Source organism: Diadema antillarum, unplaced genomic scaffold, assembly GCF_040938485.1.
Source record: "Diadema antillarum isolate AM-2024a unplaced genomic scaffold, OU_Dant_1.0 seq00000525_RagTag, whole genome shotgun sequence".
Classification (NCBI taxonomy): domain Eukaryota; kingdom Metazoa; phylum Echinodermata; class Echinoidea; order Diadematoida; family Diadematidae; genus Diadema; species Diadema antillarum.
This window is the reverse complement of record NW_027271477.1, coordinates 432,748-457,599: the sequence shown is the minus strand read 5'-3', so window position 1 is coordinate 457,599 and position 24,852 is coordinate 432,748. Positions and strand designations below refer to the sequence as shown.

At 39.9% G+C, this 24,852-nt stretch overlaps 1 protein-coding gene across 1 annotated transcript; it reads left to right on the top strand.

Moving 5' to 3' along the window:
- Positions 1-94: 94 nt before the first annotated feature.
- Positions 95-24,852, top strand: LOC139734406 (E3 ubiquitin-protein ligase BRE1B-like). Its single transcript, XM_071645192.1, has 19 exons — positions 95-187; positions 2,281-2,422; positions 3,019-3,186; positions 3,668-3,986; positions 8,176-8,352; positions 11,773-11,882; positions 12,387-12,596; positions 13,743-13,868; positions 14,326-14,499; positions 14,960-15,095; positions 15,506-15,627; positions 15,767-16,074; positions 18,481-18,565; positions 19,187-19,369; positions 20,770-20,898; positions 21,414-21,623; positions 22,295-22,435; positions 23,194-23,295; positions 24,497-24,852. The coding sequence occupies exons 2-19, from the start codon at positions 2,297-2,299 to the stop codon at positions 24,671-24,673; spliced, it is 3,003 nt and encodes a 1,000-aa protein (XP_071501293.1). The 5' UTR covers positions 95-187; positions 2,281-2,296; the 3' UTR covers positions 24,674-24,852.

Genomic DNA, 24,852 nt, shown 5'->3' with positions numbered 1-24,852 from the left:
TTATGTATCCGATCTAAACCTCAAACCCTTTGACGGGCTGACGGGCTTTGAGCGGTGGGTCACGTGAAACAACTCCGATAGCATTTGACCCGGACATAAAACCGAGCGCTTGGTAGGAACAGTGATAAAGAAACTGGAGACGATGACCGAGACATGATCGATAAAACTTGAAATTGATTGTCAAGAGGTATATTTTTTCATATTTTTGTTGATTATGTATAAAGTGTGTTATTGCACCGTGTGATTATGTTTTTGGTGGATTATTCGTCATGATCTGGCGCAGTATGCATAGTGTTGGATGTGTAAGGTTTTCTGCGGTGTTCTAGCTATCTAGGGATACTGTACTAAAAGGAGCGCGCGCGCGGGGCGGGGATCGGGAGGAGCTCGGAGTTGGATGAATCGGGTTCGCTCCCGTCTCTCGGCTCCCTGCCTGTCAGGCTGACTGTCAACAAGCTAAGATGTGTTTGTGGAGAATTTGGGCTCCTTCGGAGCGGAGGGTTTAAAAGTTTCACCTTATATTAATAAAGTGAAGAGAAGAGCCATGAAACGCCAATGGTTTCTGGTGTGTTCAGTCGGGCATATGCACTCCTTAATTGTCTGTTCACTGCACTGCACTGTGTGAGCTGTGTAAAGTTAAGTTTAAACTTGCAGAAGTTGCACCCTAACGTTACAAATGAATATTAAAATTTACGGTACTAATAAAAACAGGTAACACGAAAAACAGCCTAACCATGCTAGCTAACTGGGGTTAGAATCTAGATTAGTGAGATAGTGTCTATGACAGCCATCGAACAAGATCAGGTCTTTGTTTCAGTTTCAGTGTACCGTAGTTTTGGGTAAACTCGGCCTAGCGGGTAAAGTCGGCCCCCAGCGCGTGCAGTACAAGGTTAGTTGTACTGACACTGTGCGCGCTGGGGGCCGACTTTACCCGCTAGGCCAAGTTTACCCATAACTATGGTAGGTCCCTACCCTACCAACATATTTGTGATATTTGTGCTTGTTAGTGGGTGCAAGTCGGCCTATATAAAATGCCTCGCGTAAACTCGGCCCCTTGCAATGGGGTCATGACTGCTACATGAGGGGCAAGTTTACCCACTAGTAGTAGTAGGCCGAGATTACCCACATAGAAACATATTGTAGTACTGCCTGCTTGCGCTTGCATGCATGCAGGACAAAATGGTGAAATGGGCCCCACTGTGGACCGACCGCAGCCACGCAGGGTGCATGCATTCATGCATTATTAGCAAGAAAGTTGGGGTAACTATACACGGCCCAGTCGCTGTACGTAGCACAGAATATTAACCCACAGCGTCTGGTTGGGCTAAAGTTGGGGTAGTGTAGGGTTGTATCTATGGTAAAATTTGTCAGACGTTGAAGTCTTTCTGAGGATAAAAGGAAGAAAGAAAAGAAAAATCAGAAAGATCATAAAAAGGAAAGAAAAGAATGAAGGATAAAGATGCTATGCTGAGGTACGGTAATTGGCCCCACTACTGCATCATTCATGCATTAATTAAAGCAAAAGATTCAACCTCTCGTGCCCAAGGTTCAACCATGCGCAAAAGCATTACATGCAGCATGTGGTCGAATTTTGAACGGCATTTTGGTCGATCTAATCATGGGCAGCTTACTTTATAGCCAGTTGGTCACTGTGTAACTAAATTAACCTGCTGAAGACTAGTCCCGAGTACACTCATGCAGATGTTGATGGGAAATGCATGTTTATATGGCAAAATGCTGCACTATTTTAACACTTTTTTAGAAAGATTTCTTGATGTTCCCTGTTGATGTTTAACATAACGCTTTACCCAACCTGTGTTAATGTTGGCTTTTATGCGCGAGGATGCATGGATGTGGATGCAAACACACACATATGGCAAGCTGTGGAGCAAATAGGGGTGGGGACAAAATTTTTGCCACCTCTTACATATATGCTATGTGCATGTGTAGTACAAGATACAAATTGTTTTAGTTTTAGATTTTATTTGCCTGAAGTTCAACCAAAAAGAAAAAGTGCAAATCCCTTAGATCTATCCGTAGTCCCTGGCTTACAGCACATTTGCACTTGTAGTAAATTGGGATCAAGCACAGTTTTACCACACAAGCTGTGAATGAGCAAATGACATCAGCCCAGAGGAGGCATTTGAGATGACGTGTTTCTGTAAACTATTTCACCGACATTTACTGTGGACCTGTGGCTTGCACACAATTTCAGTCAGTGTTGATCCAGATGTGTTTCATGAATTTGAGTGTTGATTCTTTATCATCCAATCAAATCCACAGCAAGCAGCCAGTCACTATGGCGACCAAGAGGACTATTGGTGAGACCAATTCCCCTTCAGATGGCGCCTCCACTAGTAAGGAGGAACCTGCTGCGAAGAAGATCCATGTAGAGCCATACAGCATCGGAGCCATCTACTCACAGGTAAGATTGCCTTCATTTCACCACTTAGTCTTCTAAGGTACATTACAGGTCATCAGTGAGGTGTACCAACGTACTGCATGTGCAGAGTGGATTGTGGCGTGCCAGTGCTCCAGAACATCTAAATACACATTTTTTTCAAATAGAACATCCACAAATCCACTGTGCTCTACTGCTTATTGGACGAATCCTTTGTGTGTATTTGTGTGTCATATATTGCTAAGTTCTCAAATCCGCTGATGTGGATGTCTTTTCTACACGTGGTGTACTTGAAACATACTTGGTGTAGAGCGTACCAAAGTGACGGAAATGATGCAAGTCCAGGCAGTTGCAGAAAATAGATGCGGAAAACTTATAAGAGGATGCTGTAAAAGAAAAAGAAATAATGACAAAAATCTGGAAGTTCTTCAGGACTAAGGTTAGAAGCTGTGTATGTATGTGCAGGCATGATATGTGTATGTGTATGTATATAATGACAGAAAGATGTCTCTTAGCAGTGTTAGATACTTTGACTCGCTTTGCTCTACCATGGCATCAGGGGTTTGCTGATACATTCAACTTGTATTTCTTTCTACTTTATACAACCTTTCCTTCCACAGGAGGAGATGGACATCAAAGTGTTGAGATTTCAAAACAAAAAATTAGTTGAACGCTTGGAGTCACGGAATGGAGTAGAAAATGACCTTAGGGGGCGTATAGAGCGGCTCCAACAAAGACAGAACACAGATGAATACGTCCTTGGATTGATGAATCAATATTGGACACAGGTATGACTGTCCTTGTGCAAAATAAGGTCCTCTATGTTTTATAGTCCTAACAGAAATTATGATTAATGTGCTACAAATTTGCTGATGTGACCAAGAGTAAGGAATCTTTTAACTCTCTGTAAACTTTCACTGCCTAACATGAGAAAAAGAAAAGGAAAAAACCAGAGTGGTAGCTATCAGACAACTCCTGCCTACAAAACTCTTCTTTTTTCATGTTTATGTTCAAAGACACAGTTTGCAGTCGGGGATGTGTCGTGTCACATTATCTGCCATAATTTTCTTTTCTTTTCTTTGTTCAAATGGAAGTCTATACACTCGAAGATGTTAGGCATAGATGATTATTCCTTGTACAGACTTTTGGCTACTGCAATTTTTTTAATGTACCATAAATATGCAGTTTCATTAGCATGACCCGAGTCACTATATCTGCATGTGTGGAAAAAGTCTTTTACATTTTCCTCACTTTATGTCTTGATTACAGCTGGAAGAAGACTTGAAGATTCTCCTGACACGCTTTGTTGTTCCTGAGCCAGAGGTGAAGCCAGCTATTGTGAGCTTTCCTCCTATAGTTAGCTTTCCTCCCATCAAACCTGACCCAGAACCCTCACCTGAGATCAAGACCGAACCATCCATTAAACAGGAGCCTGATGTGAAAAGTGAAGGGACAGAGGTCAAAGTTGAACCACCAGAGGTCAAGACTGAGAGTCAGACCGATGCTCGGATTGAAGGTTCCGATGACTCACAGGAGAAGATGGATGTTGATTCAGACAGCAAGGATGGAATTAAGGAAGAAAAGAAAGGTAATCCTGGAGATTAAATTTTGTTACTGAAATGTTATGGTTACCCAGCATCATTTCCTTCAAATATGGCATTTAAACAAAGGGATTGTATAATTTTGGTTGAGACCTAATTTCAGGTTTCTAACATTTTTTAATGAGATAATGCATGTAATGAGAAACCTCTTATGAAATATGAAAGAGCATGTAATTCCATGAGGAATTCACATTTATTAGATGAAAATTGGTTTTGAAATGGCTGAGATATCCAAAACAGAGAGATTCTAATAAGTGTAGGACCCACACTTTATCACGATCACTTTGTTTTACTTTGTTTTTGGATGTTTCAGTCATTCCAAACCCGATTTTCATCAAATAAACTTTGAATTCCTCTTAAAATGGTATGCTCTGTACTATTTCATAAGTGTTTTCTTGGTATCTTGCAAAAAGTTAAAAGCCCAATTCTCATCTCCACCAATACTGTACCATCCCTTTAAACAAGGTTGTCACATTCTCAAATTTGAAGTGTTAATTGTTAGTGTATTTATCAATTTTTCACAGAGGAGTTTGTGAGTGAAATGCTTAAAAGGTGTAAACATGGTTTAAAGTTCTAAACGAGCAGCTTTGCAAACCTATTCAAGTACTTCCTACTTTCTTCTTCTTTTTGATCAAATGTTGAGGCTAGTCATTTTGTAGGAAGGCAAAAGATGTCTAATATACCTGTTTAGGAGTAAATATGAAATGAGAACTCGTCACATAGAAAACAATCGTTGAATATTACAAGCAATGTATAAAAGTGAAAAATAAAGCAATATTTGGTAATTTATGAGGACATTTCAGCAGTTTTATGTTTTGTGCACAAAAGAAAGTTTACATATATGTGACCCGCTACAACAAAAAGGTCCTAAAGTCGCGCACGGTCGAAGCCATGAAAATCGAGTATGAAGTCAGAGCATTAAAATTGGTCAAAGCTTACGATTTTCTGATTTTGATATATTATTGGAGTCTTACATGTCTTCTATCATCTGTCGAAATTTTGAAGCAAAGTGATCACAGGAAAGATGAAAAAATAGCGTTTTTCTGAGACATGTTTTTTGGCCTTTCAACGAAGCAGAAACTGGTTCGAAAATTTGGATTGAGCGCCACAGATAGGTTCCGCCCCTAACAACAACCAGAGTGATCTCATTGGTCAGTTTGCTGCTTGCTGCTAACCGAAGCGTGAAGCTCGCACACTGCCCAGTCGACTGGTGCGTGCGGGCGGAGTGCGCTATGCTCAGTCGCTTCTCACATCCTACTCACTGATTGGTTGGTGAGGAGACCGCCGACGCTGATGTACTTGAATGAACTCTTCGGGGGTTGCTAGGGCTTACCTTCTATTGTCCAGAGGTGAAAACTGACTTGCGTGTGCCTTGATCGCGATTGCGTTGAAGGAAGACTTTTAGGGCGCTTTTCTCGAAACAGTGATTTTCCAGACGTCTCAACATGCTCTGTTTTAAACATCGATATCTCCGCAGCTGATTATTTTTATAAAATGTGTTATATATCAATTTAAAGCTGAAAGATTAGGGGATTATATCATGCAATTTTCAAATAATCGACCTCGCCCGACTTTAGGATCATTTTGTTGTAGCGGGTCACATATGTATTCCTGAATCTTAGCTTCAGAAATAAATGTCTATTCTTGTATGATGTCATTAAGTACAGTGAATAGAATCATGAGCAAAGTAGCTATGTAAAAGTTTTAGAAAATTGTCAACACTTTCAAACGCTGGGTACATTACATCTTACATTGTGATGTCACATCGGATGACAAAGCTCTATTTCACTCGACATAAAGTACATCGACTAAAGCAAGCAACAAGCATTCTAGTGGCAGAAACACTGGTTCCATTTTTGTCAAATACTCATTGATTTAGTGCTACATTGTACATAAATTATAATTTCATTGTTCATTTTTGTCGAGCCCACCGGAGGTGAGGGGAGACTAAGGGATCGCCTGTGGCGTCTGTCCGTCCGTCGTCCGTCCGTCCATTGTCTGTCCGTAACGCTACAAAAACTTCAATAACTCTTTACTCTGGGCTTCAATTGCAATCAAACTTCGAGGGAAGAGGGGTCATGCAAAGTTTCACATTTTACCATATATGAAGGTCACCTCAAGGTCAAAGCTCACAGGCAGGGGTCAACGAACTTTTAGAGCCCAATGTTAAAGGGAAGGTAAACCCAAAGAACAATGTGGATTGAGTGAAAGCAGCAACATTAGTAGAACACATCAGTGAAAGTTTGAGGAAAATTGGACAATCGATGCAAAAGTTATGAATTTTTAAAGTTTTGGTGTTGGAACCGCTGGGTGAGGAGACTACTAGAGGATATGACGTATGAGTGGACAACAGTACAAAGAAAATATAAAGGAAATTCAACAAAAATTCACTTTTCTAGAATCATGAAAGAGCAATGGACCAACCGCTTTCAGAAAGCAGGGGGAATAATTGCTACCCTTAACATATGTCAATATCAAGTTGATGGAATTTGTAATTTTCATGAAAAATGGATTTTTGCAGAATTTTCTTTATTGGTATTGTTGTCCACTCATACGTCATGACCTCTAGTAGTCTCCTCACCCAGCGGTTCCAACATCAAAACTTTAAAAATTCATAACTTTTGCATCGATTGTCCGATTTTCTTCAAACTTTCACTGATGTGTTCTACTAATGTTGCTGCTTTCACTCAATCCACATTGCTCTTGGGGTTTATCTTCCCTTTAAGTTTTTATGGCGCGTTTCTATTATGGGTCATAACTTTTGATCCATTGGTCCGTTTGTTACCAAACTTGGATGGTAGATGTCCCTTGGGGAGTGGATGGTCACCACAAGGTCAAAGGTCACAGGCAGGGGTCAACAAACTTTTAGAGCCCTATGTTAAGTTTTTATGGCATGTTTCTATTGTGAGTCATAACTTTTGATCCATAACTCTATTTGTGACTAAACTTGGATGGTAGATGTCCCTTGGGGAGTGGATGACCACCACAAGGTCAAAGGTCATAAGCAAGGGTCAACAAAGTTTTAGAGCCCAATGTTAAGTTTTTATGGCGCGTTTCTATTATGGGTCATAACTTTTGATCCATAACTCCATTTGTGACTAAACTTGGATGGTAGATGTCCCTTGGGGAGCGGATGGTCACCACAAGGTCAAAGGTCACAAGCAGGGGTCAACGAACTTTTAGAGCCCAATGTTAAGTTTTTATGGCGCGTTTCTATTATGGGTCATAGCTTTTGATCCATAACTCCATTTGTGACTAAACTTGGATGGTAGATGTCCCTTGGGGAGCGGATGGTCACCATGGGGTCAAAGGTCACAAGCAGGGGTCAATGAACTTTTAGAGCCCAATGTTAAGTTATTATGGCACGTTTCTATTATGGGTCATAACTTTTGATCCATACAAGTGTAGGTCAGCTTGTTACCAAACTTGGATGGTAGATGTCCCTTTGGGAGTGGATGGTCACCACAAGGTAAAAGGTCACATACAGGGGTCAACGAACTTTAAGGGCTCAATGTTAAGTTTTTATGGCATGTTTCTTTTTTGCCATAAATTTTTACTCTTTTATATCTCTTTTATCTGTTTTATCTCTAAATTCTTTAATCTGTTATATCCTATTCGCGTACAATTTCTTGTACGCAAATGGGCGAGACACATTATAGCACTTGCTTTGTTAATTAAATGATTTCCTCCAATTAGTACAGTTCTCTGTAGTATGCAGTTTTCAGACTAGATTTCAAAATTTTTGTCTTGCATGGTTATTCAAGTCTTACATGACAGTCACTAGCTGTCACTTGATATTTCTTAACATGGCACCAGCCAGTCTTTATTTTTCTTGTCATAGTTGATGAAGTAGCTGCTTGGGAAAAAGTGTCATCATTGAAATATTTGATTTGTTAACTCATTTCTAATCAATGCTCTGTGTTTTTCTGTCCTGACGTGCTAAATCTTCGTCTAACCTGTTAATTTCTATCTGTGAATTCCTATTTAGCATCTGTGCCAGTATCAGCATATAGAAAATCAGTGTGAATTAGAAGGATGATATTCAGAGTCTTGTGTAATGACCTCTTGTGATAGCCAGGGGAAAGCTACTTTGTATGTTTGATAACATAAAAAAGTCATTGTGCACAGCATATTGTCAATAAAGAATTGGGTATGTTTTTTCTTTGCATTTCTCAGCCAATGAAGAAATCACATCATTCCTAGCCATGATGTCAAGTTGTGATCAGAATGAGATTGACATCCGACTGGAGGAGAGATGCAAGTTTTCCAAGGAGGCTGTCTCCAGGCTCCTGAAGTCATTTGAAGATCTCAAGAGCAAACAGGAAATATTTGTTAAAAATATGGAAAGCACAGGTCAGTCTTGTCCTATCGTTTGGTAGAGATGACAGAATGTGTGGTTTTGATGATTTGAATGACAGCTGAAGTTGAATAATGTTATTTATATGAATAGCATATCGTTGGTGGGGTGACAAAACCTCGCATCTCAAAAATGTTCAGGAGAGGTAAAAAACATGGCTGCCATAACATGTAAGTCAATGGAAACAGCCAGCTTTTATTTATCATTTGTGACCTTATTTTTGCAGATGGGCATATAAGGATAGGGAATTACGTAGTAATGGTCCCTAGCTTCAATATAATGAAGAAAACTCATTTTCACCAAATATTGAGATACAAGATTTTGTCACCCCACCAACGATATGTGAAATGAAGTGCTGTCATAAAAATTGTACATTGGAGATATAACCAAAGAATGACAAATAAGAAAAGTGGAATTTCCTCAGAAAAAGAGAGATTTCAGTGAATGAGATCACATAACATCTTTGTGAACTTGGCCTTGTTCAGCAACGACCACGATAGAATCTTTGGCCTTATTATCAGATCTTCTCGAAATGACTGAAAAAGGTAAAAGTGAAGAATTGTGTGAGGAGAGCTACATTGTAGCAAACACATTTTCTCCTGGGCACATTGTGCCCATTGTGCACACACATATTGTGCCCCCCCCCCCCCATGTTATTTATAGGGTTAACATACATCAGTGACAAGTCAATAAAATCTGCACTATTAAATAAAAAAAGGAGAATTTTGTGAAATTCTCTTTTTATTAGCTCACCTGAGCCAAAGGCTCAAGTGAGCTATTGCGATCGCCCTTCGTCCGGCGTCCGTCGTGCGTCGTGCGTCGTCCGTCGTCCGTCGTCCGTCGTCCGTCGTCCGTCGTGCGTCGTGCGTAAACTTTTTACATTTTCATCTTCTTCTTGAAAACCCCAAGACCGATTTTCATCAAACTTGGCAGGTAGCATCCCTAGGGGGTTAGGAACTCAATTTGTTAAAATGGGCACCATGCCCCACCCAGGGGGCCCCCAGGGGGGCCCAAACCCCCCAAAATTAAGGAATCTGTAAAAATCTTCTTCTCTAGAACCAGAAGTGATAGAGCTAAGTTAATAATATGAGTTAGTACATTGATGACTGTAGTTTCAAGTTTGTTCATGGCAGAGTCAGGGGTGCCCCCCTTGGGACCCAGGGGAGGGGGGTGGGGAAGGGTTCTAATGGGGCCTAAATTGTACATTTTCATCTTCTTCTTGAGAACTCCATGACCCATTTTCACCAAACTTGGCAAGTAGCATCCCTAGGGGGTTAGGAACTCCATTTGTTAAAATGGGCACCATGACCCACCCAGGGGGCCCCCAGGGGGCCCAAACCCCCCAAAATTAAGGAATCCGCAAAAATCTTCTTCTCTAGAACCAGAAGTGATAGAGCTAGGTTAATACTATGAGTTAGCACATTGATGACTGTAGTTTCAAGTTTGTTCATGGCAGAATCAGGGGTGCCCCCCTTTGGACCCAGGGGGGGGGGGGGGGGGGGTGAGGAGGGGTCCTAATGGGGCCTAAATTGTACATTTTTATCTTCTTCTTGAGAACCCCAAGACCGATTTTCATCAAACTTGGCAGGTAGCATCCCTAGGGGGTTAGGAACTCAATTTGTTAAAATGGGCACCATGCCCCACCCAGGGGGCCCCCAGGGGGGCCCAAACCCCCAAAAATTAAGGAATCTGTAAAAATCTTCTTCTCTAGAACCAGAAGTGATAGAGCTAAGTTAATAATATGAGTTAGTACATTGATGACTGTAGTTTCAAGTTTGTTCATGGCAGAATCAGGGGTGCCCCCCTTGGGACCCAGGGGAGGGGGGTGGGGAAGGGTTCTAATGGGGCCTAAATTGTACATTTTCATCTTCTTCTTGAGAACTCCATGACCCATTTTCACCAAACTTGGCAGGTAGCATCCCTAGGGGGTTAGGAACTCCATTTGTTAAAATGGGCACCATGACCCACCCAGGGGGCCCCCAGGGGGCCCAAACCCCCCAAAATTAAGGAATCCGCAAAAATCTTCTTCTCTAGAACCAGAAGTGATAGAGCTAGGTTAATACTATGAGTTAGCACATTGATGACTGTAGTTTCAAGTTTGTTCATGGCAGAATCAGGGGTGCCCCCCCTTTGGACCCAGGGGGGGGGGGGGGGGGGGGGGGGGGTGGGGGTGAGGAGGGGTCCTAATGGGGCCTAAATTGTACATTTTTATCTTCTTCTTGAGAACCCCATGACCCATTTTCACCAAACTTGGCAGGTAGCATCCCTAGGGGGTTAGGATCTCAATTTGTTAAAATGGGCACCATGCCCCGCCCAGGGGGCCCCCAGGGGGCCCAAACCCCCCAAATGAAGGAATCTTTAAAAATCTTCTCTAGAATCAGAAGTTATAGAGCTGAGATAATACTATGAGTGAGTACAGTAATGACTGTAGTTTCAAGTTTGTTCATAGGAGATCCAGGGGTGCCCCTCTTGGGGGTGGGGGGGGGGGGGGGTGGTTGGAAGGGTCCAAATGGAGGCCTGAATTGTACATTTTCATCTTCTTCCTGAAAACCTCATGATGGATTTTTGTCAAACTTGGCAGGTAGCATCCCTAGGTGGTCAGGATCTCAATTTATCAAACTGGGCACCATGCCCCACCCAGAGGGCCCCAGGGGGCCCCAATTCCCCCAAATTAAGGAATCTTGAAAAAATTGGGCCCTTATTGTACATTTTCATCTTCCACTTGAGAATGCCTTGTCAAATTTTGGTAGAGCTGTGAATAATTTAGATTAGTGACTGCGTGAAAGGTGAACTTGCGATACTCAGGTGAGCGCTAGACCCGCGGGTCTCTTGTATTTTCTTTATATCGTTCTGTGCATATATGACAACATACACTGTAGTAGTCTTCTCATCCAGCCGTGACTACACAGATACATGGAAAAATTCACAACTTTTGAACGGATCGTCTGATTTTCCCTTATCTTTCACTAATATGTTGTACTAATATTTCTGCATTCACTCAATCCATATGTATAATAATGAAGGTGGACTTGTCCTTCTAGGTCTGGCAAACAGCTTCATGAATATTACTCTGGTCTCGTATATGGAATATACACATATAGACCTAGTAAAGCAATGAGTATACAGATACTATTAGAGCCATTGTATGTACAGATTATGAAATAATCTTGAAACAAGTATTATTTATGTCTTTTAATTGGATTTAAAGTTGTTTCTTGTTCGTAAATGTTTTAGTTTCCCTCTCCTCTCATGCTTTTATTTCACTGTATGTTGTTTGATTTATAACATTCATGTTCTCAATCCTAAAAAGGAGTTGTTTGACTACAAACCTAACTTTGATGTCTTGTGGTATTACAGAGTTGCTTAAATAATTTTAAATGCTTGGTGTATTTTGTGCACTTATTGATTGAACGCAGATGCAGAGCAGGGGCTGAAGAGCATTAATGATGACCTCTATGCTGAGAACAAAAGGCTCAAGGATGTGATAGAGTCTGTCCAGACTCAGCATCAAGAATCCACCATGAAGGTTTGTTTTCCCATTCTACAGTGTTGCAGGCCATGTACCCTATTTTGTACTTGACATAGGATTAAATTGAAATGTATATATGATTTAACTTGTCACACATTCCATACTGTCCAGACTGTACTCATAAATTTGAAAGGCAACAGTCAGTGTTAGACATGCAATAATGACTGAAGGAAGCTGTAATAAAAGGTCTTCACTATGTCAGCTGAATGCATGGCATTGATAAACACAAGAATTAAAGAAGTTTTGAAAATGTTTCTCTTTTTTTATCAGGGAGAATGCAATAATTTCTTCATTCAGAAGAATAGTTTGTAGATCTTAGAATGTTGACTTTACTTTTTTTTAATAAAGTTTAAAAAAGTATGAAAACATATCACATAATGTGGCACCATAAGTAGCATGGAAAAGAGCAGATCTGAAGTTCAAAGAATACTCCAGAATTCTGGAAGATGTTTGACTCACAGAAACAGAACATAAGATCCTTGTGTATTTTGTTGACTGCAGTACACAGGGTACAGTGATAAGTTGGTGTCAATGGAGACCAAGCTAGCCGAGGCTCACAACATGATCGATGATTTAGAGTATGACCTAAATCAGGCCAAGCAACGTGGCTTCAAGCTAGAACTCCTTCTAGAAGAAAGCTATACCAAGCTAAAGACAGCCACATTCATTGGTGGCTCAGGGGATGGATCAGGTGGACTCGCATCTAAACAGGTCAGTCAGAATATTTACAGTTTCATTCATTCTGTAGTACCGTCGTAGTTAACTTTACTATTTAAAGCTCTCATACACCTTTGCTCTGTAGTGCCTACACTGCTTTGTCACAGTGTGTTGCCACAATAATGCAAAAGTTGTACAGACATATGCAAGATGACAATGTCTTGGGCTGTATACTACTGTATGATAACAAGTTTCAAGTTTTTCAAGTTCGATTCATGTCACGTGCTAAAATTATAGAAATGGTGTACAGTTGTAGGACGTAACATCGAATGTACACAAAAGTACAAAGAAGAAAATGAAAAGGGAAAAGTGCATTTGTGTAAGAGAATCTACAAAAATTGACAAGGTTTAAAGAGGTCAAATCGGTGGGGGGGGGGGGGGGAGAACACCCAAATATATTTGGATTGTGTAATTGTAGCAATTATATTAGTACTATGTGCCAGTGATGTTTGAGGAAAATCAAACGATCTATTCATACATTATGAATTTTTAAGACGTCAATGCCGCCATCGCCGGATAAGAAGACTACAACAGTTTTTACGTCATTGCAGGACAAAGATATTGAGAGAATACAAGAAAATTCAATTTTTTATGGAAAATACACATTCCCTCAACTTATGCTATGGATAATATTATTACCCCTGATTTCTAAAAGAGGTACAGGCAAGTGCTTTATCATTATGCTAAAAAAAAATAGAATGTGTCAAATTCTCTGACTTGATCAGACCAATGCCTTTACCTAGCACACATTTTCTCATTGTTTGAGGAATTATGACCCTTTTTGATTTGAAAAGCAAATCTTTTTCTACTGTCAATTCTTCTTTGACTGTCCAATATTGTTTTAGTTTCTGATCTACCTAGCCAAGTTTTTTTTTTTTTTTTTTTTCTGAATAACCATGTAGAACAGTTCATTTTAGGATTTAAAGTTCATCATCTTTCTCTGTCTCTTCTGCCAGCTTCTCATATATGATTGGTATACAATGGACCATACAGTCTATACACACATGCACACATTGATTTGTTATTGGTTTACTGACATTGTGAGCATCAGCCATATTAGCAGGTGTGTGCCCTCACATATATCACATTCAAACTGTACTTTAGTAATTGGAGCATCACTTTTTATCTTGGTCCTCACAGCTACAAAGCATAGTGAATGACCTACAGGAAAACAAAGAGTTAGCCACCAGCCGTCTGGATGATCTTGAAAAACTTCAGGAGAAGTATCAAGATGTGGTCAAAGATCTGGAACAGTCCAAAATGGATGTAAGCACACTACTAATGATGCAGTCATCTCTAGGATGATATAAGGGTGAAAGGTTGTGGGTGGAGTAGTGAAAAATAGATACAAGGAAAAAAGCATGGAGCCATACTGTGGTAAAATATATTAGACATGTTAATTTTCATACGTGATACTGTAAAAGACTTCCTTTTTCTGACAAATGTATAATGTGGATTGTAAGCATGTAACTACTCACCAAAAGCCAGTACTGGATAAATCTTCACAAAACAAAGGAACACTCTGGATCTTTTGTGTTCTCTCACATTATATCATTGCCAGTAATTTCTGCTACAAACATCAGCAATATTGCATTGTGGAATATTGTTTCAGAAATGTTAATGTTTGGGACAAGCTCATTTTAGAACTCCTTGTTCATGGTTTATTAGATCATTTTTACTTCAAATGAATAAGTTCATGATTTTAACCGTACTACTCTTACAGCTAAAGCTACTGCCAGAGCATGTGATCAAGGAGACAGCGACGTACAAGTGCCTGCAGTCACAGTTCTCTGTTCTCTACAAGGAGGCTCAAGAAATGAAGTCTCAGGCGGAGGATGGCAGGACTTTACTGCAGCAGACTAAGAACACACACCTGAGACAGATTGAACAGATGGAGGTAGAGCACTTCAGTCTATAGAGTCTTGAACCATTACTTTTTCCTTTCAGTTGTATTCCCCCCGAGAGCATTTTGAATTGTGTCTTTGACAGTATGTTTGTGAGATGACTCATTGATAAGGACATGTATCCTGCATATTATGTCATCTTTAAGCCTCCAAAGGTGTTTCTAATGTCAGTTTGCTCATTCGTTTGATATGAATTCTGAAATACTTGATAAAGTCTGCCGATTAAATATGCCTTATATAGAAGACTAAGTAACTGTACTGTAAGTCTCATTATGGTATAATCTCATTGAATTATGTGGAAATATGGCTCCAAAACTTGTCTACGGGCACCTTCAGGACCTGTTGAAACTTTTTTTGCTCAGGCAGAGTTGAATTTTGCTTCAAATCTTATAGTCCCCCAGCAGTCACATAAGTTCTAATATATGAAAAATGTTCTGTTTGACTTGCATCTAGAGTGATGAACTTGCCTGTCAGAAGAAGCTACGCACTGAGGTCATGCAGCTGGAAGACAATCTAGCACAGGTCCAAAAGGAATATGAGATGCTGAGGATAGAATTTGAACAGAACTTGGCAGCCAATGAACAAGCAGGTAAGAGAAATCTTGACTAGAACTGCATCAAAAGCCATCCAAGGTACTGCTTACAGTGCAGACATCAGGATGTGGAGAATTAGAGAGGTGTGAAAATGTCAATGGCTAATTCAAAGAAATCATTATAGCAAAAGTGAGTTCATCAATTATAGAAATGGACATAATTATTGACTGGACAAAAAGTTGACAGACTGGAGTCTGTGGAGCTCTGTTGGTGATGTCACCAAAGTTGAAGGCTTCTGTAATCAGAATTGACCAAATCTTACAGAGGCTCAACTTGATACCAAATGTAATTCCTTAGAATTCTATGCCATTCCTGTCATGCAGTTTGATGTACAATGTACTTGTAACAAACACCTTTGTACTCTGCATCATCAGTATGTATCATTGTTCTCCTTCTCTGTTTTAAGGACCCATCAATCGTGAACTGCGCCATCTTGTGTCCAGTTACCAAAGTCACAACTCACAACTGAAGGGAGAAATAAGCCGCTACAGGAGGAAACTCAAAGAAGCTCAAGTGGAAATAGCCAAAGTAAGTCTCGTCTATTGTTCAAGGAATTCAGTGATGATAAGCCGCAGAAAAGTTCACCAAGGACGAATCCACAAAGACAAGTATTTTGTGTACATGATTTTCTTAAACACCCTTTCTATCTCTTGTGTTTTGAGTGCAGCTGAAAACAGAAGTGGAGAAGCATGCCCAGGGCTGCAGTGGGCTTGGAAGCAATGGAGGGTCTTCTGCGTCAGCTGCATCTTCCAGTGGGAGTGGCAGCAGTGGTGGTAATGGCAGAGAGAGTAGCTCAGAGCACCAGAAAGAGGGTGGGCATGAGAAGGATCAGCCAGCCAAGCGTGAGGACCACACACACCATCATCATGCACACCATGGGGATGAAAGGAAGGACAAAGAACGGGGGAAGGAGGATCGTGGGAAAGACATCAAGAATGAGTCTGACCTGGTCAAGGAGCTGAGGGCACAGCTAAAGTGAGCTCACAATATCTCTTCTGACTTTCAGTCATATTTAGGAATCTACTTGCATAAAAGAGGTACTGAAAAACCAGAATGTTACGTGCATTTTAATTTTTTTGCGAATTTGCCAGAGCCAAGATTCGCGAAATTAAAATGCACTCGAAAGTTCTGGCTTACACTGTAAACACTGAATGCCAGTGGTAATTTGTGAAATTTCATGACGTGCAAAAGGCCTTCAGCTCCAATTTGCAATAATTTCATCCCGTGAAAATATTTTGCTTTTTCAGTATTTTGTAGTGAGTCAGTCCTTTTTCGTTGTTGTTGTTTTGTTTTTTTATCATTATGTATTGTTCAATCAGGATGTGTTTTTACCTATGTGAAGGAAGCAGGAGTTGTAAGTGATCATCTGTGTTGGTGTGTCTGTTTGCAAAATAACTCAAAAAGTTGTGAATGGATTTGAATGAAACTTGCATAAAAAGTTGATAAGGACACAGGGAACAGATAATTCAATTTGAGTACTGATCTGGGGATCTATTTTTTTTATTTTTATTTTTAAAGGATTTTTTATCTTTTTACAGATAGGGTCAATGAACTTGTGAGTTCAAGCTGCGTGTAATTGAGGTTTGCTTACGCGCTCTAAAGTGCATGCTCTGCTCTGGCAAGGCACTGCACAGCTAGAAGCTGATGACGTATAACAAAAGACTTCTATACTGGGAAATTGCATGTGTGTACGTGTATGGGTGGAAATTAGATGTTGGCTTGGTGGAGGTTTGCGCTCTCCGAGTGCTTTTCTAGTTAGTAAAGTGAACTACATGATGTCGGTTTTGAAAATGCTTTTTGTCCCCGCCGAACGAGTTCGAGCAGGGGACTATGAAACGGGCTCCGTACGTGTGTGTGTCCGTGTGTCCGTCCGTCTGTCCGTCCGTCCGTCCGTGTGTCCGTGTGTCCGTGTGTCCGTGTGTGCGTCCGTGTGTGATCAAAATCTTCAATTTGCTACTTCTCTGTCATTTATGAGCCAATTTTGATTCTGTTTGCTTTATATGATAGCACTACATGGGAGCTTTGAAACTTCTACACAGAATTTCAGTCGTGACCTTTGACCTTGACCTTTGACCTATATTGTACATTTTGCTACAAAATGCTACTCCTTCGCCATTTCTAACCCGATTTCGATTCCGTTTGCTTTATGTGATGGCACTAGGTGAGGGCTTCAAAACTTCTACACAGAATTTTGACCTTTGACTTCTTTGACCTTTGACCTTGATTTTTGACCTGTATTGTACATTTTGCTACAAAATGCTACTCCTTCGCCATTTCTAACCCGATTTCGATTCCGTTTGCTTTATGTGATGGCACTAGGTGAGGGCTTCAAAACTTCTACACAGAATTTTGACCTTAGACTTCTTTGACCTTTGACCTTGATTTTTTGACCTATATTGTACATTTTGCTACAAAATGCTACTCCTTCGCCATTTCTAACCCGATTTCGATTCCGTTTGCTTTATGTGATGGCACTAGGTGAGGGCTTCAAAACTTCTACACAGAATTTTGACCTTTGACTTCTTTGACCTTTGACCTTGATTTTTGACCTATATTGTACATTTTGCTACGAAATGCTACTCCTTCGCCATTTTTAACCCGATTTCGATTCCGTTTGCTTTATATGATGGCACTAGTTGAGGGCTTCAAAACTTCTACACAGAATTTTGACCTTTGACTTCTTTGACCTTTGACCTTGATTTTTGACCTATATTGTACATTTTGCTACAGAATGCTACTCCTTCGCCATTTCTAACCCGATTTCGATTCCGTTTGCTTTATGTGATAGCACTAGGTGAGGGCTTCAAAACATCTACACAGAATTTTGACCTTTGTCTTCTTTGACCTTTGACCTTGATTTTTGACCTATATTGTACATTGGCTACAAAATGCTACTCCTTCGCCATTTCTAACCCAATTTCGATTCCATTTGCTTTATGTGATGGCACTAGGTGAGGGCTTCAAAACTTCTACACAGAATTTCGACCTTAGACTTCTTTGACCTTTGACCTTGATTTTTTACCTATATTGCACATTTTGTTACAAAATGCTACTTCCGGCGGGGACATATGTTACGCACCGCGTAATTTCTACTTTTCCTTGTTTTTTGGGGGGGAGGGGATGAGTTAGAAGGGAGAGGACAAATTTAGCCGTCAGTATTAACTGAATACTAAGACCTATGAGTATTGAGTGACTACAGATAATGAGGGCATACAATGTAAATAGAGGGTAGTTTAGATCAAATATGATATGATGAAGGGATTCCAGTAGCAACTTTCCCTTATCCGGGTAAACCATTTACAATGATCTAACGATAGCTCTTTTCGACAGTAAAAGCCTTGACTGTTGAGTTTCTTTTCTTCTCTTTGTATTTTGTTGCAGGAAAGCTCAGGAAGGACAGAAAGAGCTAAAGCTGCTGCTCGATATGTACAAAGGTCTGCAGAAAGAGCAGAGAGATAAGGCACAGGTAAGCGTGTTCATGCAGTATACGTAGCTTTTGATACTGGGGCTTGTTTATACAGGTTAAGAAACAATTTGTCATGCATGAATGATTTGTGTTCTTTGTCATAATCAAGTCAGCAAGTTACATTCTTGCAACGTTGGACTGCATACAGCAAAGACTCCTCCCCACTTCCTGCACACATTCTCCTTGATATGTGGACTTTTACCAACAAATGCTTGTGGCAATATCAAGTGAAATTATTGAATACAGCCAAATATCTTGTATTACTTCTGTTTAGCTAGCAGATTTCACAAGGGTGTATCATGGCACAGCTGGATTTTTTTTTTCTCATGGTTATCCAAACTAAGATTACCCAGTACCTGCCCTAGTAAGAATAATTCTGTGATACACTCGTTTTCATAAGTCTAAATGGTAAGAAGCACTTTTAGTCCTACACTCATCATATGATAAAAATATTAACATGAAGGAAAATATGAACTATGTTGTACACATGGAGAGATTGCTTTAGTATATACTGTGATTTGTAAAGATAGCAATGCATGAGTACAAGATAGAAGATAAATTATCCATCAGTGACTAATTGATAACACTAAGTTTAACAGAAAGTGTGCCCTCTCTGGCCAGATTATGTCCAATGAGCGCAAGGCCAGGATGGAGATCGATGACCTCCAGAAAAGGATACGACACCTAGAGGAGAGAGAGAGACTAGAGAGCAGAAAGATGACAGATGAGGATGCTTTGAGGAAGATTCGGGCCCTGGAAGAAGGCATTCACCAATTACAGAAGAAACTTGCTGAGAAGAAACAGGTGAGAGATGCTCTAACATTTACTGAATGTTTGTGAAGAGGGAGAGTTGTTTAGATGGCAGTCAAAACCAGCTTTCTATGATTTATTCACACCATTTTAAGTCAAATGCTTAAGAGGCACTGAAGCCACGTACACACTCTTTGATAGGTTAACCTCAAGGGAAGGTTAATGGAGGTTTTACTCCTAGTCTTAATTCAAGCTTAGAATTCTATGAAAGCCTAGAAAATTCAGTGCTGTTGGTTTATAACTGCAGTTTAACCCTAAAGGGGCCGGGCTTTTTTGGCTATGCTCAGACCGGGGGGGGGGGGGTGATCGGTGGTGCGATCGCAATGATATTTTGCATGCGCGAGACTCGCATCATAATCTCCAAGATTGTGTCATAAGATTTTTTGAAATGATCAATTTCTAATTTTAATTAATTAATTATGCAAATTAAGCTCGAGATCATATTTTAGTCTAATTAAAAGCATTGAGAGTCTAATTTTTTATCTGTAAATCTGTTTTAGCATATTCAACAATTGTACATCACAAAAACTTCCAAAACTCATTTCAATTCTTATGTATTTTATTGTTTTCAGAATTTCTTATGTATTTCTTTGTTTTTCAACTTTTGTTTTTTCTGTTTTTTCATTGGAAATTGTCACTGACCACTTTTCTACCATAATTGGCACAAAACTAATCAATGAAAGTGATTAATTGTAAAAATAATCAGGTTTTTATGACTTTCATGACAGAGCACTGTTTTCCATAGGAATTGTACACAAAATCACAAAATTGTGCCCGTTTTGGGGCGACAGTCCGTTACAAAAACGGGCGTGGCTTTGCAACAGTATGCGCGGACGTCGCAAATTTGGTCTCAAAAGTTGCGCGAGACTTGAACAAACAAAGTCAAGAAACCTCGCGACGAGGCCTTCTCGCGTTACAGAATTATAGCGCGAAATGTCGAGGGGGGCGGATTCCACCCCCCCCCCCGGCCCTTTTAGGGTTAAAGCTCATTTGCAAATTACATTCTGATACTAAAGATCATTACAAAGTCTTATTATGGTGTAGCATGTCTCCTGCATATTTAGTTCAATATAAAAAGTGAATTGCAAAGTTGGTGAGTTTAAATGTTGTATGCACTATTGAGTAATGTTTGCTGCAGATAGCTGTGAGCTGATTTGTAACAGTATATGACAAATAAACTGACTCAGTGGAGCTGCTGTTGAGGCTACAGATTAAAATTCCTTGCCACATATATTTGAGGATTGCTATTTACTGTTGTCAAACAGATGGCAAAGTGAATTTTGTAAAAAAGTCATCAGAGTTAAAAAGTCAAGTGAAATGTCAGTAAATAAATTCATTACATGTCAGTCATGAAACCATGGCAACTGATGTTGGTATTGATGTGGTCCTGTCAGGAGGAGGAGGCTCTACTGTCTGAGATGGATGTCACAGGTCAAGCTTTTGAGGACATGCAAGAGATGAACACTCGCCTCCTTCAGCAGCTCAGAGAGAAGGATGATGCCAACTTCAAACTCATGTCTGAAGTGAGTACAAAGAGGACACACATTCACATGGATTTGTGCCAGACTTAGGAAGAAAAAGATTAATCTATCACTGTCTGCACTGCACTGTATACTCTCTCACAAATTAAAGCAGGGATGTATATACACCATCTCCCTCCTCTCGTGTAAACAGTTTCCATTAATTTCAACAAGTTTCTGTTACAAACAGTAAAACAGCTATAAGCCTGTAGTTCAGCTTTGACTTGGCTTCCTTGTCCTGCTGGCAAGTGAAATGCTTAAGTATTGCAAACATGAAATAATCACAAAAAGAATGCGTTTAAGTATTTTACCAACCTCATTGTTGTAGTGATAGACGAGAAAGATTAATTAGCCATTCTCAGTCATAAATTGGGTAAACAAGGTTAACTTTTGATAAATCTTTCATTTCATTGTAAATGATACTCTGTTCCAGGATGATGTGATGTAATGTTGCTTCGTAAGTGATCTTCACCACTTGTTATGTGTATTGAATTTTACCTTCAAACTTGTATGTACAGAGGATTAAGTCCAACCAGATTCACAAACTACTGAGAGAAGAGAAGGATGTGTTGGCTGACCAGGTGGGGACGCTTCAGACCCAGGTGGATGCCCAGAATCAGGTGGTACGGAAACTGGAGGAGAAAGAGAGAATCTTACAGAGCACCCTGAGTACTGTGGAGAAGGAGTTGACTCTTCGTCAGCAGGCCATGGAGATGCACAAACGAAAGGTAGCTACCCTTTAGAAAGCCTTGTACATGATGGCAGAATTTATTTATGCTATGTATCCATTTATAGGAGTATAATCACAGGACATGTACAAAGCATTGTAGCATCCTAATGTGAGAACTAATATGTCCTCAAACTGAAATGCTGTATAGCCTGTAGAGTGAGTGAGAGAGAATGCTGTGTGCCAGGGACAGGGGTGAATGATGTCTGGTATACTGTATAAGCTGTTATTTTCGCGAGGGTTTAATTTTCGCAAATTTCGCGAATCACAGTTTGATCGCAAATTTAACAACACGCGAAAATGTCTCTATGCGTCCTGTTAATAGTGCATTAACGTAAGCGTCGGCGTCAATTCGCGAAAACAACATCTCGCGAAAATGTCTATGGCCTCGTCATTCGCGAAAATATCTGTATGCGAAAATAACAGCGTACACAGTATACATGTACCAGATTCAGTCATTCAAGAGACAGTAAGATATTTACTATCCGTCATAATTCCAAACACACAACATTGTTATGATTCACAACACAATTGGTAGATATTATATGAAATTAATTCAAAGAATGATTTTATCATATTGAATGATTTCAAAGGATGATTATTTTTGTCAGTACTAAATTCTAGTTATTTTTATCATGATCCCTTCCTTTCTTCTTTGGTTCACGTACTCAGGCCATTGATGTTTCCCAGCAAGCTGCGGATCTTAAACTCAAACTTGACAAGATTGACGGGACAACGGAGGCGCTTCAGAAGTTGGTCAAGGAGAAATCCACAGCCGTGGAGGCAGAAAACCACAAGTTCAGGAGAGCGCAGGTATCTCATGCACTTTTACATGTGTTCTTCATTGTATGTTATGATGATGGTTGTGATTAGGGTGCATTCCTGTAGACCTAAGATACATCTGAGGAGCATTACATTGTATATATATTTAGATTCCATCTCTCTTGATTGAATCACCATCATGACAATTGTCAAGCTGGTTGCTCATATTCGTAGATTGTCTGTTAATCAGTGCCTATCTGGACTTTGCCAACATTCATGATTATTGCCTAGCATAGCATTTCATGTGTGATGACTGTGATAATCTGAGAAAAGGAGCCCTGTGAGTGAACTCCCTTTCTCCAAAGGGTCTTTCTCACATAACAAGTATGCGGACATGAAATATTAAAAAGTATGTGTATTAATTGATTTATTAATTATTCAAGCAAGCAAAAATATATTATATATATTATACAAACGTTCAGATGATGGTATGACTTCTCAAAGAAACCATTTTGTTGATTGCATTGCTGAATTGAGATCAATTCTCTCAGTACGTAGTGATGACTGCATCAGGGCTTTACCATTATTCCTCACTTAGTGTGCTGCCTGAGACTGTGCATGTGGGGCAAATTTTTGTTTGCAATTTTTGTCAACATTTTCACCTCTATTTTCATGGTCGAGAGCCTATTCGCTTTATAATTTATAAAAATAAAGCCACAAAAATTTCTGCATATATAGGTAGTATTAAAATGAAGTTTAATCAAATACACCTCACACTCTCTCTCTCTTTCTTTCTTTTGTCTATGTAGGAAGAGTGTGTGAGTCTGAAGAGGAAAGTAGAAAGATACAAACGGATGGAGCTTGCTAGCAGTGCTGATGAAGTTCTGGCTGAAGAGGTTCGAACATTAAAGGTAAGCATTAATCTCTTCACACTTTGGTATACTGGTACCCTGCATCAGGCTGTAAGTATGTTTGTAAATGTTCGGCACACTTGTCCAAGAACTAAGACTCAATCTAGCCAATAGTCTGAATTTGGTAACATAAATTTCCCTAACACTGACCTGCAGGCCTTAACTCTTTATGTGCCATGGTGAGAAACCCCCTGTGTGCCATTATTCTCAGACACCAATGCTGTTATGCTTTGAGAAAACATTCTGTTTTTTAAATCGATGTAACTTTTATACATTTCTGTTAAAACCTGGACATGTAGTGGGCAAAGTTGTAGAGAAAATGCCAAAATGCCAAATCTATGATTGTTTTTCTTTCAAATGACCAGTAGCTGCATTACTGTAAATGCATGACATTTGCACACAAAATAGTGACAGAAACTTAGAATTTACACACAAATTTAGTAGGGAACACTGCTTGCTGGTCAATCATTACATAAAATGCAAACTACATGTGAGAGGAACAGAATCGTGACAAATACTTTCATCGTACTTTGGCATTTGGCGATTTATTGATCGGTTTGGGCAGGTTTGAGCGTTTGAGCAGACTATGCGAAGTTGGCACGCTGTCCACTGAGTCGGACGTGCGAACGTGGCACATAAAGAGTTGAATTCCATTTGATTTAGGCCATGGTCATTTTGGCCTTGACTCACAGATATTCAGAGGAGGCATCAGGGCCAGATAGGGGGCATCAAGGCCAAAATTCATTTACCTAAAAATAATGTTTTGACTTTCACCAACATTGATGTGATTTACGTTTCTTTGCCTGGCAACAAAAGTTACCGATGTTGTTTTATTATGTGATAATGTACATGAAACACATTGATATATATACTTAATGAAAATAGTTGAGAAATGTAGATACAACATTTCAGATCACATTCCAGAAGAAAAGCACATTTATGTCATTATGTAGATCTATGCAAAGGTAGCTAAAATTTAGGTTTTTGTCGTCTAACTTATCAGTATCATGACCAGTAATGGCCTTGAACTCTTCAGTTTAGAGGGGTATCACGGCCATTAGCCTCATGGCCTCATCAGTGTGATTCGAGCGCTGCTGACCAGCCTTGTGAGCGAATGGTGTGAATATGTTCATTTAGAGCTGAATAGACGCAAGCATTGACTGATATACTCTAAATACCTTATACTCTTCTACTGTTCCAGGAGCAATTGACATGTCCGTGCTGCAAGAAAGGTCGCAAGGATGTTGTGCTTACCAAGTGCTTCCACGTCTTCTGCTTCACCTGTATCAAGACTCGCTATGAAACACGGCAACGGAAGTGCCCCAAGTGTAATGCTGGCTTTGGTGCCAATGACTACCATAGGATATGGCTAGACTGAGGTGCCAAGGAGATATCTGTGAAGGCAAATTGTCTCGTGTCTGTCCTCAATTTATTAATGGGGGAAGTTGGATTGTCAGTGTGTGACAAATATGAAGACATAATCATGCAGGATTTGAGACATGGAGAAGAGTGATGGACTTGTATTGATGTGGATATATTGGTTTATGGGTTGAAGGA

What these genes read in the sequence shown, in the direction of transcription:
- LOC139734406 (XM_071645192.1), top strand. Translation starts at nt 2,297, where the DNA reads ATGGCGACCAAGAGGACTATTGGTGAGACCAATTCCCCTTCAGATGGC. An exon ending in AACTTGCTGAGAAGAAACAG is followed by an intron (nt 19,370 to 20,769) that starts GTGAGAGATGCT and finishes TGGTCCTGTCAG; the next exon opens with GAGGAGGAGGCTCTACTGTC. An exon ending in TGGAGATGCACAAACGAAAG is followed by an intron (nt 21,624 to 22,294) that starts GTAGCTACCCTT and finishes TCACGTACTCAG; the next exon opens with GCCATTGATGTTTCCCAGCA.